A 12,680-nucleotide genomic window follows, 5' to 3' on the forward strand; every position below is an offset into this window, starting at 1 on the left:
TAAAATAGAGCAAATTATTTATAAATAAATGTACCTATTCAGACATTGATAGAGACAGAAAGACAAACTTTTCTTTATCAATATCTATTAATCTATTATAGTAAATTGGAACTTAATTATTCAACATCCTAAACGTCTAGTTATTTAGTGTAATATCTATGAATCATAGTGTATAGTTTAATGATTATTTTTTATTACTCATTCATATATATGCGAGGTTTCGTGCTTTTGAAATATTTTTGCCTTCCGTAAATTTTGAAGGGACAACATAATATTTTCCTTTAAGGAAGCCAATAATATCTTAACAAAGCAGTAAGTTTTAAGTTTGTCTTTATTTTGAAGGCTTTGAATAGTAATTGCCAATTTTGACTTCAAAGTTGTAATTGACATGATTCTGGTTAAATGTTATGAAGGGTATAAGAGAGCAACCCAATCATCTAGACCAACGAAAAGAAAAAATATAGTTGGTCTAGATGATTGGGTTGAACAAAAAAAAAATCGAACTTTGTTCATTTGTATGGTTTGTAATCTTGCTTTATACTTGTTAAGAGATGTAAATTGCTTCATTGTGTTTCATATGTACAGCATTTATTATTATAATTTTAATACATTTTTCATAGTACAATTATTATTTGATTGAATTATAAATAAAAAGTATATCAAAATAATTAAAAAAATTTAAGAATTCAACTCCATAATGTAACTTGTGTATTTTGTTTATACACAATAAAAAATTTCCGTTATATGATCAAAGAGATCAAGAATTGACTATAATTATCATTGATTTTCATTTCATTTCCTTGTGGGTTTGAAAGGGTTATGTGAAACATTCGTTCGCTGCTATATATGTTTGTTAAATATAACTGAGTTATCACAAGTCAATAAAACGGTATTTATTCCCAATCGAATTATCACAAATCGACAATTGGCTATAAATTTTGTATTATAGCGAATTTCAACGTAACTTTTTCACATATTATAGATATTACATACTAATTCAAGCATTAAAAATTCGTCAAAATCGAGTTATTACAATTCTACAAAACAGCGACGAGTTGTTAAAGTATTCATTGGCTATGCATAAAATTATGTATCACAAAATATGGCAAATATTGTTTTACATAATACAAAATATTATATTTATTTACTCTAGTTGTGAATTCCTCATCCTTATAACGAGATTGTGTAATTTCTTCATCTCATATGATTCCTTATTTGATAATGAGACCAACTATTAAAAGTTGTATTATCATTTCGTTATAACTTATTTATTTATTGTGTATTTACGAGTAATATATCTGTTGGTATTTGAAGTTTATAATGTACTATATAATACTTATCAATAAATATGGGCTGTTTGGTCAAATAAATTACTGTTTTGAGATTAGAAAAGGAAAACAGTTGGTAGATTATCCTCTTTTTCTTTCTACTTTTTTCCTTCATTATTTATTAATAGTTCTTGTGTACAACATCTCCCTCTAATAAAGACCGCTTATTATTGAATATAATTAATTTTATTAGTCAAATGCCTTAAAAAAGTTACCCCCTGCCTGGATTGCATTTAGCTGGATCTCCATCTATCCATTTTCCCTCGAAGTTCATATTTTTCCATTTGGATATCCTAATAACACATCTTCTGATCCTCTCTTCATGTTTTGTTCAAGAGATATTGTCTCTGTGTACATCACTCGGTGGATCTCATCTTCTTTAATGGAAGAATCGTTCATTGTGCAGATGCCCCTTCCCTTCCAAGGTCTGTCATAGTGACTTCTGATCTAGTGAATCATTGCCTCTATGCTCAAAAATCCATATATTCCTACAAATCTTCTACAAAATAATCGTATACTCCTGTAAGAACTCATTAGTTCCATAAAAAGACAGAATAATCCGCTGAAAGCCCACAGAAAGAGTTTATTGTCCATCCACTACTCCTTCATTGAAATTCTGAAGTTCTTAAGTCAATTCTGCTTCGCCTCTTACTCTTAGAAAAATATTTCATTTATAAGAGTCCTTCAGTTTCCTTGATTTATATAACGCAGAAATAACTTATCTCAATCCCAATTCCATTCATAAGGTGGATTTTGTGACGTATAATCTATATGAATAATTACCTATATGAATTGCAACGTTCATATATTTATTACATATGTGCATCTTTTGGCATGGGAAAACGAGTGGAAGATAATTTTAGATCCCTAAAGATAATGTACTTGCTACATCAAGTATAGTACCTTGTTCTTAATACTTTTTGTTATGGAAACTCTTCTAGGAAACAAACTTGAATGTTGGTTCCTCTGCTTCTAGCAAAAGTAAAAGATCTATACTTAAGAATTTATTGCGTAAGTTTTGGAACATTTAAATATATCAATAAGAGAACCTTCACAAAACATAACCCTTAGGAATTCTAAGTCGATAAGCAATCTTACAATACAAAGTAGCTGATTAGTTACATCTTCACACATAAGAAAAAATTATGTAACATCTTTTATATGTTACAGTGAGAATTCAAAAGACTTGTGATCAAAGTCATGGGTCATTAAGCAAGTCCAACAATCTAAGGCGTATTCCCTCACACTTGATGTTGTTACATTAAAATAAATAAAAATATATTTAACCTTTACCAAGCGTTTTTAAAGGACTCAAGGGAAAGAGTGGACACACAAAAAATCTACAACAACAACAAAAATATAAGGAAAATAAATAAGGTTTGAATCTACAACTATTGCAGCGACTTATATTCTCTCATGATTCATGATTAAAAATTGTTATTTAAAAAAAAAAAAGTTGTTAATACTTTGTTTTATTATCTTTACTAGAAGCCAATAAGGGGGTCCATGCCAAACTCGCATATACCAATAATTTGCAATCCTAAATTAATTTGCTACTGTTTTATTTTATTTTATACATTATATTAATACAACTGCTTATTTCTACGTCAAAATTTGGCTCAAAAATACTTCAAGTAATAAGAAACAGTGACTAAAAATTTCAGCCAAAACAGGAGTGCAAATTCTGTAAAAAAATTTACCAAAATAATCCGGAAATTGAAGATAATATATTGCAATGTTTATATAGAAATTTTATTCTTCAAAAAGTATCGTCTTGTGGCAGTGAATAAGGGGTCCATGTCAAATTTTCACGTGCCAATCATTTCCAATCCTATATTGATTTAGTCAAAAATTAATTATTTTAAAATCAGTTTAACACCTTTACTGATTTTACATCCTTTTTTTTTCTTTAAACGGTTTATCCGGACATTGACATAGGTTTGATGTAGAAAAAAGTCAACTTTTATTTTATAGACTATATGAATACTTATTTTCACAACAAAAATTGATTCTAAAAAACTTAATTGAAAAGTGATTCCAAAAAAAAATACCAAAACACAAAATTTTAACCCTCTTTTTTTTTTAACCTTCAAAGTTTGAAAAAATGTATTTAATGTCAAAATTTTACAAACTTTGTATAATGCAAAAATTTAGCAATGATCTAGGGTTAACTTTTTTATTCTTATCAATTTTCGAATTGATTTCTATCATTTTTGATTTTTTTTGGATTTGAAGTTGTTTATTTTTTAGTTGTTCAGGTTTCATCGTGACCACCTTTATAGGGTTCTAAGGTACAAATTTTGCAAAAGTTCTTTCGTAAAATGCTCTGGAAATTGAAAATACTTTATTTTTAAATGTTGTGAACGCATTCTTTTTTTTTTTTTTTTGGAAAAAACATCGCCTTGTGGCATTTCTTTTTTGAAAATTTTAGTAAATTTATGATTGATATATGAATTTGGTAGCAAAAAAATGGTGTGCAGGAAATTTTCCCATTTTTTGTTGACCCGATTTCTCTAGACCTTGGCATAAGATATTTGGGAAATAAACCAGCCAAATCTATTCATCTTTTGATCTTCTATAACATTTATATTATGAACTATCGGGTGAATATTGCAGGAAAGTTGGACAGGGTTGTGCTCAGAGTTTAAACAATTGGTTACCAATTTATTAAAATTGAACTTGTAAACTGTCTGATCTTTTGAAACATCTTTTTGAAATTTTCTCAGACAGTAAATTGATTAATCCTATATAATAGCTAAATGTACATAAGAGGTTGCTGGTGCATCCTGGGGGAGTGGGATGTACGTACTGTAGACTCCCCACCCACACACGAATATAATGTTGCAGTCATATGTACTGACATAAATCACTATAGATTTAGTACTTTTTGTATTTGTTTATCTTAGAAAATGGTCAATATAAAACTATAATTGATCCTCACACATAGTTATACTACATAATTTTTCCAAGTATTTTCTGGATCAAATGATATTCATATTCCACAAATGTCGTTTAATCATCAATTTAATAATTAAACTATAAAAGAAACAATATTGTTGGATTAAAAGCAAAGAAGTTCCTAGATAAAATACTAAAAGTAAATATTTTGGAATTCTTATATTATAATGCAAATTTAATATAAATAAGAAAATGTTATCCTAAATGAGTTGTTATTGGTTTAAGAACGACAGAGTTTTTTCATTATAGAAAATACATATCTATATTTTAATATCATGTTGGTCTCATTGATTCGTTAATTAATTTTTGGATAAAAATTATTACATTTTTATATATATCTTATAAAATAATAGATAAACTTAAATAATTAAAGCTCATTTATGTCATGTCTCAATAATAAAAGTGATAAGGATGAACATTACTTTTTTTTTATTACAGATTTATATAAAATAATATTCTTTAACAAATATCATGAAATTATTGTTAATCAAACATTTCATGCATACTTGATTCCTATTGAAATCTTCAACAATATTAAAATAATGCTGATATATGCTAGTACACCCCTACAAAAATTGGATCTTTCATATAATACAAAATGGAACAAAAATCCCTGGAGATGCATATTTTGTTTTATGGTTTTTTTATTTTATTTAAATGAACATTGAATATATTTCTATAATATATGCTTTGATATTCCTTATCAAAATAAATAAAGAATAAGTTATAAGAATCTAAAGGAAAGTGTCATTTTTCATCCTAAAAATAGAAATATATCAAATTCAGAATAAGGTACAGAATAAATGAGGAACAATTGGCTTCATGCATCAAAAAAGTAGACCAGATGAGGATACATCTAAAAATAAATTGAAATAATATAATGATATGCAGTGGTGTGTATAATCAATTTGGTTCTGCAAAAAAAATTTCAGAAAATATGACAATGTGTAATTATCATATTCATTATTATAATAGACAAGCAGCTTCAACTTTTCCTTTCCTTATAATTATCAATATGTTATGAGTTATCCAAGAATAGCGTAAGTTGCAAGCTAAATTTGAATTTTTTATTAATAGCTCCTAATATTTTTATTCAAAATGTATAGACAACTTTTAAAAAAATTGTCGAGTCACTTTGATATCGTTCTGTAGTAAAGCTTGGGAAATAGAGCAAGAAGGTCAATATTGAATATTCAAAAATTAAATAAGGTACATCAATGCAGAGGTGGTATTTATCTGAGCCCTTCGTTATTTCTTAAGACGACTGAATTTTATCTAATGAATTAAAAAGAAAAATTTCCATTTGTATAAACTTTTTTGTAGGCTTCAGGATATAATATAAATGAAAAAACATCAAAAATACTTTTGGATAACAAAAATATATAACAAGACTTTGAGACACACTTGGTCACATGATTAAAAAAAAGTAAATATTTATATGTATTTAACATGGCTTTGAAAGTCCATTCGGACGAACTTATATCACTAGAAATTCATTTAAATAATGAAAATATTCTAAACATAGAAAAATATATATGTTCCTTCAAAAACATATTCTTTATATAAACATATTTTTTTTATTGATCATAAACTAGGTTTTATCAGAATTAAGTAGAAGATATAGACTTGGAAATTAATGTTCCGCCTGTTTATTTAAAAAAAGACTTTGAAGTACATCCAGACAGTTAAAGAGTTAAATGCTTATCTTTAAGTAAAGTAATGTATGTAATGATATTTTTTTTGACTTGGTGTAGCTGGAATATTTTGTATTGCAGAGAAAGGTAAATAAGTTACATAAGGTAATATTATGAAAGAACTTACAACAGTTGTTAGAACAAACTCAAAAAACAGTATGAAATATAAAAATTAAGATATATTTAAGTGTTTTGTTGGTATACATTTAAAAATCTTTAGATCTGACTTAAGGTTTATACGAGGGTCGTTTGAAAAGTACGTGCAAAGGCCAAAAAAAAATTACACTGCTGGCACATATCGAGGTAATGTTTAGTTAGTAGCATCTCTTGAAAGAACACACACCAACTATTAGCCAAATCGGTGTATTTCTTTCTGTTTAGTATTCGTTTGAATCGAGGAAGTAGAGTGATTTTTAAAAAATGGACGAAAAAAGAATTTCTTGTATTGATTAAACATTAATTTATGAAGGGCAAAACGCCTCAAGAGACTAAAAAGAAACTTGATAAACATTATGAGGACTCTGCACCTTCGATTAAAACTGTTTATAAGTGGTTTCAAAATTTTGGGAGTGACCATATGAGCACAAGTGACGCTGTCGAGGATAATACTCCAGAAAGCATTAATAAAATCCATACTATGTTGATGGATGACCGAAGAGTGAAGGTGCATGAGATTGGTAATCCTGTGGTTATATCGAGTTGGAACGCTATTTCCATTAATTTTACGACCACAACAAATATTAGATTTTTGCCAAAAACATTTCAAAAATAAAGTAAAAACTGGAAAAAAATGAAACATTTCCTTGTACTTTTCTCTGTATTTTTCTTGCAATGTTCCATTTTTCCCCAGTTTTTACTTTATCGCTATTTCAATACATATATATGCATGTGAGTGTCTATAGACTACAGTTGGTTTGATATCCCAGTATATTTGAATTAACCAGCACTTATGATATGTAAATTATTTTTTGAAACACCTAGTTAATATTTCAATATATTGAATGAATACTATTATAAGAATGAATCATAGTTTTGGTTGAACGTGAATTAATAGAAAAATATTATTGATAGATTCATTCTCTTGACTTGACGTATTATTAATGACAGACTCGTTGATAATCGTTTAAAAAATAGTTCATGAACGATGAACGAATTAAAAAAAGTGAACAATAAAGGATGAACGAGAAAAAATACAATTTTTATTAGTTCAAATTTGATTCAGAACCCCTATTTTCAATATCTTCTATAGGTAATCCAATTGTTTATTAATTTATTCACAAAGTACTTCGATTTATCTGGATAGATATATTTTCTCACAGACATAGAGTATTTTTCACTTTACTTGAGATGTTTGGGAGTATTTGACAAGTCTCAATAATTTTTAGGTATGTTACAAAATACCAATTTACGGAGAGGGAAAGTCTTGCAGGAAGCGTTTTGGGGATCCCTGTAAAAATACTGGATTTGTATTACTTAAATTAGGGAAATCAATTACCGTCATTTATATTTAATGTAGATAAATTCTTAATCTTTCAGAGAGTATATTTTTTGAATCCGTTCGCTGGAAAAAAAATTAATCTCGAAATAGCCTTCATAATCCTGGATTGGGTGTACTGGATCAATAATTTTTTTTAATTACCACAGAAGCCTTGCTCCGATTGCAGTAGTTTGAAGACTGTAAATCAACGTTACTTACGTAAAATAAATGAACAGGTGCTAGGGAAATCAGGTTTAACGTCAAACCTCATTTTAAATCGAGCTAGACAACTTCAAGTTTAAAAAACCATTTGCAACAGACTATTAAATATCATGGTTGCCAACAAAGTTCTTCAATCCAGGCCTCCTTTTATGGTTCTACATGAGACATTGCGAGTGGAATACATGAAGACAAACATGGATCACTTGATTTTCACTGATGAGACATGATCGAGAAAAATCTACAATACTCGATTTAACATGTATTAGATTTACATTTGTGGAATATATTTAATATACTTTTATTAATCTACATACGAATTTTGAACAAAATTAGATAAACATTGAGCTATTAATTAGTTGGGGTCTCACTTTGTCAAATTTTCACTCCTTTTTTAGGAATATATATTTATTTCTGAAAATATTTAACAAATTGGTTTCAAATTTTGATACGTCAGTAGCGTCTACATCCTGTAAAAAAACTGCAAGTTCTGAGATAACTTTTTTGAAATTTTTGAACATTTTGGTATACATGTTTGAATACTTGCAACTTAACTTTATCACACAATCAAAGACTCGAGCTTGGGTTTGGAATGGGAAGATAAGACTCATGACTTGACTTGGACTTAAGAGTCTTCTCCATTTTTTTTTAATGAAATTAAATATTCTATAAAGTATTTTTTATTCTCTAAGGAATTGAACTGCACTTGACATGAAAATATTAAAGGACTTGGACTTGTGAGCAAAGGCTGTAAACTTGAATTAAACTTGCAGTAAAAGAACTTTTTCCCGCTTTTGCTAATTATCTTAAAAATTTTGGGCATTTATTGTTTTCAATTTAAGGGTTTCAAAATAGAAAATTCAATTCTCAACCAAATTTGAAAAGTGACAGAAATATTTTTTTTAAATTAAGGTTCAATAAGTAATATTTATATTAATAAAGCAAAGTTTTTTTATTAATTATATATATTCAAATGAGAAAATTATTTTATACTGCCGTCAATTTAAAAAAAAAACACGTTCATATTCATTTCAGAGTTCTTTGATCCATGTATCAAGTGATAAATTATTTCGGTTTATCAAGCGAGGTTGCAAACTCTTCGATTGAGATGGTGTGTTTGAAGTTGTTTTACCTCGACTTTTAAGCCCAAAATTTATATTTAAGTAGCCTACAGAGAGCAAAATTTTATATAGTATCAAACCTAGATAAATTTATAAACATACAAAATATTTTTTCAAGCAACAAAATCTTAAATAAATTTTAAAATATTCATTTTTTAATTAATAAAAAAATTTATGGAACCGCTGTAGCTCAGTGACAACACACTCGATAGAAATTATTCTCTTTAACTATAGATTCATTTGATTTCTAAAAAGAAATTCTCTTTATATATATTTACTTCAAAGAAGATTCCTAGGTAAAATGGAGTCAATGCAATACAGAATGTGTAATTACACTTAATCAGTGCAACTCCATCTAACCAATTAAAAAGGAACATAAAAAAGTAGGAATATATGTAATGATGCAAATCAGGTGTATTTATTAGCTCGTTCGTTCTTTTGGAGTTGGTAAAGTGAAGACTGATTTTTTTTCTCATTTGTTATTATTATTACTTAACTCCTGAGTAGTGAACTTTTTTACTACATTCAATTTACTAATTAATTATTCAAAACCTGATTGAACATTTGTGTCTAGCATTGAGGAGTTGTTGCGGAGTTATAATTGTAAGTCTTTGTTGGGGTCAGAGTATAATTGAGGATCGACATTGGAGTATTTTTTGCCTATGGTTTTGTTTGAGAGTTTATGAAAAATAGTCCGCTCAAGAAATCCTGAGTTTTTTCCAAAAAATTTAAAGTTATTAAATTTTTTATCACAATCTCGCACCCGCCCGTTTTTTAGAAGCAATAAGTGCGCTCCTGTTCAATGAAAAATGAGAGGCGTTCATTTTTAGCTCGTATAGGAGTATTATAATTTGACAACTCTTTATGATTGCAAACTCTTTTCGTTAAACATTTATTTATTATTTATTCCAAAAAATGGAGAGAAACAATGTAAAAGAATAAATAAAACTTAAAGATCTGAAATTATTTTTCAAATAAAAAAAATCTATAAATCCACAGTTTTAACTATTAAATATTTGATTTATTGACAGAAGTTATTATTTTATAAGTTTTCGTCTTTTAAACTCTGCCATATATCCTTAAATAATTCAACACCCCTTCAAAATATTCCCTTAACGTTAGTTGAGGACAGCAGTGTATAAATCAGAAAGTAACATTTGTGCTTGATCAGGTCTATCGGCAATATTACCAAATATTGAAATATCTGTCAATAACAATTATTAAGATCATAGAATTCACATTACCACATGCCAATAAGATAATATTAGGTGCTAATGGTTAGTGGTTCCCAAACAGTATGTTTTGATTTAAGTTCAAGGGTGCCGTACGATTTGTAGCAGCCTTAAATTATTAGCAATAGCTTATAGCAATCCAAATAATTGGTTTAATTAAAATAGGTGTGTCAAGAAATTTTTATTTATCTTTTAGTTTACATTAGGCACAATTTTTTTGGGAACCACTGTCTTAAGGGAAATGTTATTACGAGGTTTCGTACACTATAATCCAGTTAAGCCTCATAATTAGTTTGAGCTTGAACAAAGGGTTCTCAAATTTTTTATTTATGTTTGCTGGAGATTTTGAGATCTTATGTTAATTCATTGCTTAAAATATAAGAAAATCGTATTTTATTTGGGAAAATGTGTTTACAAAAAAGAAAGATTTATCATTTGACGTAATCTCCACACAAAAAGGGGCTTACGGTGTCTCTCAGGAAAATGATGTTTGAGTCTTCTTAGATCAGCGAGCTACATGATAGGCCAACCGAATACAGCAAAGAGACACAGATACAGCATAGAAAAAAGTATTCTAGCTTATTATGATACATAACTTCAACAGTCTTTTCTTGCAATCTTTAAAATTATTCTTATAAATCTCAATTTTTTTACGTTATCTCATAAGATACAGAAAGGGAAAAGTAATACAAATTTACACAAATGAGCTTTTCTAAATTAGCCAGTGCACTCTTGCTCGTTATTCAAAACAAGAATTTTGGGCGCCGCTCACTAACGCTTTCCTTAGGATCGTTGAATGGTGAAAAAAGATCAGAACGATAAAAGAAAAGACTGATTAGTAAAACAGTCCTGGGACCAATCCAACACTACTCTTTATAAAAGTTATTTTCATGTTTCTCGAGGTAAAATTAATCGTAACCATTGCAACCAAGACAAAAGAATTGAAATTTTCTTGACTAGGGTAATAGTTAATTAATTTATCTAAGAAATTGTATAATTAAGAATGTTCCTAAACACAAAGTCTTGTTTTTATGTATTCGCAATAAGAAAAATACACCTGTTGTCATATGGAGTAGGTATATAATATTTGATATGTAAATCAGATATTCGTCATATCAATCAAAATGATAAAGATGATTACATATCTGCTACTCCTGAGTGTGAGTTCCATCCTTATTCCTCCTTACCAGGCTGAAGGTTTGAAATATTTTATTAAACTTTAATAATTGTTAAGTCTAATCATGTTTTCTTTTATTATCAACAGAGGCTTGTAGAATGATGATTGACAAACATAATAGGGCTGAAATGATGTCCAGAAACTTCGTGTTTGGTAACAACAATCTTTGGCCAGACAAACAAGTACCTTATGTATTTGGAACTCGTTTTACATCAAGCGAAAAAAGAATGATTCAAGAAGCAATGGATACAATTCAAACAAGTTCATGTGTTGAATTCATAGCTCGAAGTACACAAAGAAATTTCATTATACTTAGAAATGATAAGAGAGGCTGTTATACCTCTGCATTGGGATTTAATCAAAATAGAGGTAGCACTACGATAAATTTAAATAGACGAATGTGCATGGTTTGTACTTAAATTGTAAGAATATTTCTGACTTGTCTTCATTCTTTCATGTTTTCAGACCCCATCCACCATTATTCATGAGCTATTTCATGCACTTGGCTTTATGCATGAGCAAAATAGGCCAGATCGAGATGCTTTTATTCGTGTGAGTTGGAATAATATTCAACAGAGCACTAATACCTTTTATCAATTTGCTCGTGCTAGAGCATCTGGAGAAACTATACAGCGTTGTGATCTTAGAAGACTTACACCCTACAGCAATTGCTATAATGGAATGACAGCCACAACATTTGGCCTTCCTTATGATTATAAATCTGTCATGCAATATTCAAGGACAGCGTAAGAAAATGAAAAAATTATATCATTTCAATTATGCCTTGATTTACAACACAAATATTAGTTTCTCTAAAAATGGACGAAATACCATGACTCCTACCCGTGCTTTCCGTGGACCCTTGGGAAATAGAGTTGGAATGACATCATTAGATATTCAAAAATTAAACGAAGCATATCAATGCAATAGTGGTAATTAATAAAACTTAAATAATCACATGCAAGATATAAAAATGCTATTTTACTTTAGCAACAAGTTGCAATGATGGATTTAGTTTTTGCTCCAACGTTCAAATATTCTGCAGATTGTCAACGTGGATGAGAAAAAACTGTAAAAAAACATGTAATTTTTGTTAAATATAATTATTAAGTTTAAAAAACCAATGACAATAAAGGATACATTTTAAATATAATAGTAATTGTTTGTCAATGTATTTAAGGGGGGCATGTGGCTTATTTTAGGGGCTTATTTCTAACCCTCCATGTAATTCATCAAATACTTGCAATTTTTCTAGGGATGATACTTCATTTCTTTGTTTGCATAATAATTTGAAAAAAACGCCATTTTGGGGGCTCTAAGTTGATATTTTTATTATATAAAATGGATAAATTTCTAAGAAATCTTAATTATACTCCATCAAATGGCTTTATGGATAAAATAAAAGACTTAATACTAGTGTAACGACAGCTCTGACTTCTTTTTTTTAAGGCAAACTTTTTTAATGCTATACTAT

General features: G+C 28.5%; 1 protein-coding gene across 1 annotated transcript; it reads left to right on the forward strand.

Moving 5' to 3' along the window:
• The first annotated feature begins 11,110 nt into the window (after positions 1-11,110).
• Positions 11,111-12,359, forward strand: LOC121132229 (hatching enzyme 1.2). Its single transcript, XM_040727616.2, has 5 exons — positions 11,111-11,226; positions 11,294-11,613; positions 11,672-11,952; positions 12,014-12,138; positions 12,197-12,359. Exons 1-5 carry the CDS (start codon positions 11,154-11,156, stop codon positions 12,301-12,303), a joined length of 906 nt encoding a protein of 301 aa, XP_040583550.1. The 5' UTR covers positions 11,111-11,153; the 3' UTR covers positions 12,304-12,359.
• Positions 12,360-12,680: the final 321 nt, after the last annotated feature.

Source organism: Lepeophtheirus salmonis, chromosome 2 (assembly GCF_016086655.4).
Source record: "Lepeophtheirus salmonis chromosome 2, UVic_Lsal_1.4, whole genome shotgun sequence".
NCBI classification, from domain to species: domain Eukaryota; kingdom Metazoa; phylum Arthropoda; class Copepoda; order Siphonostomatoida; family Caligidae; genus Lepeophtheirus; species Lepeophtheirus salmonis.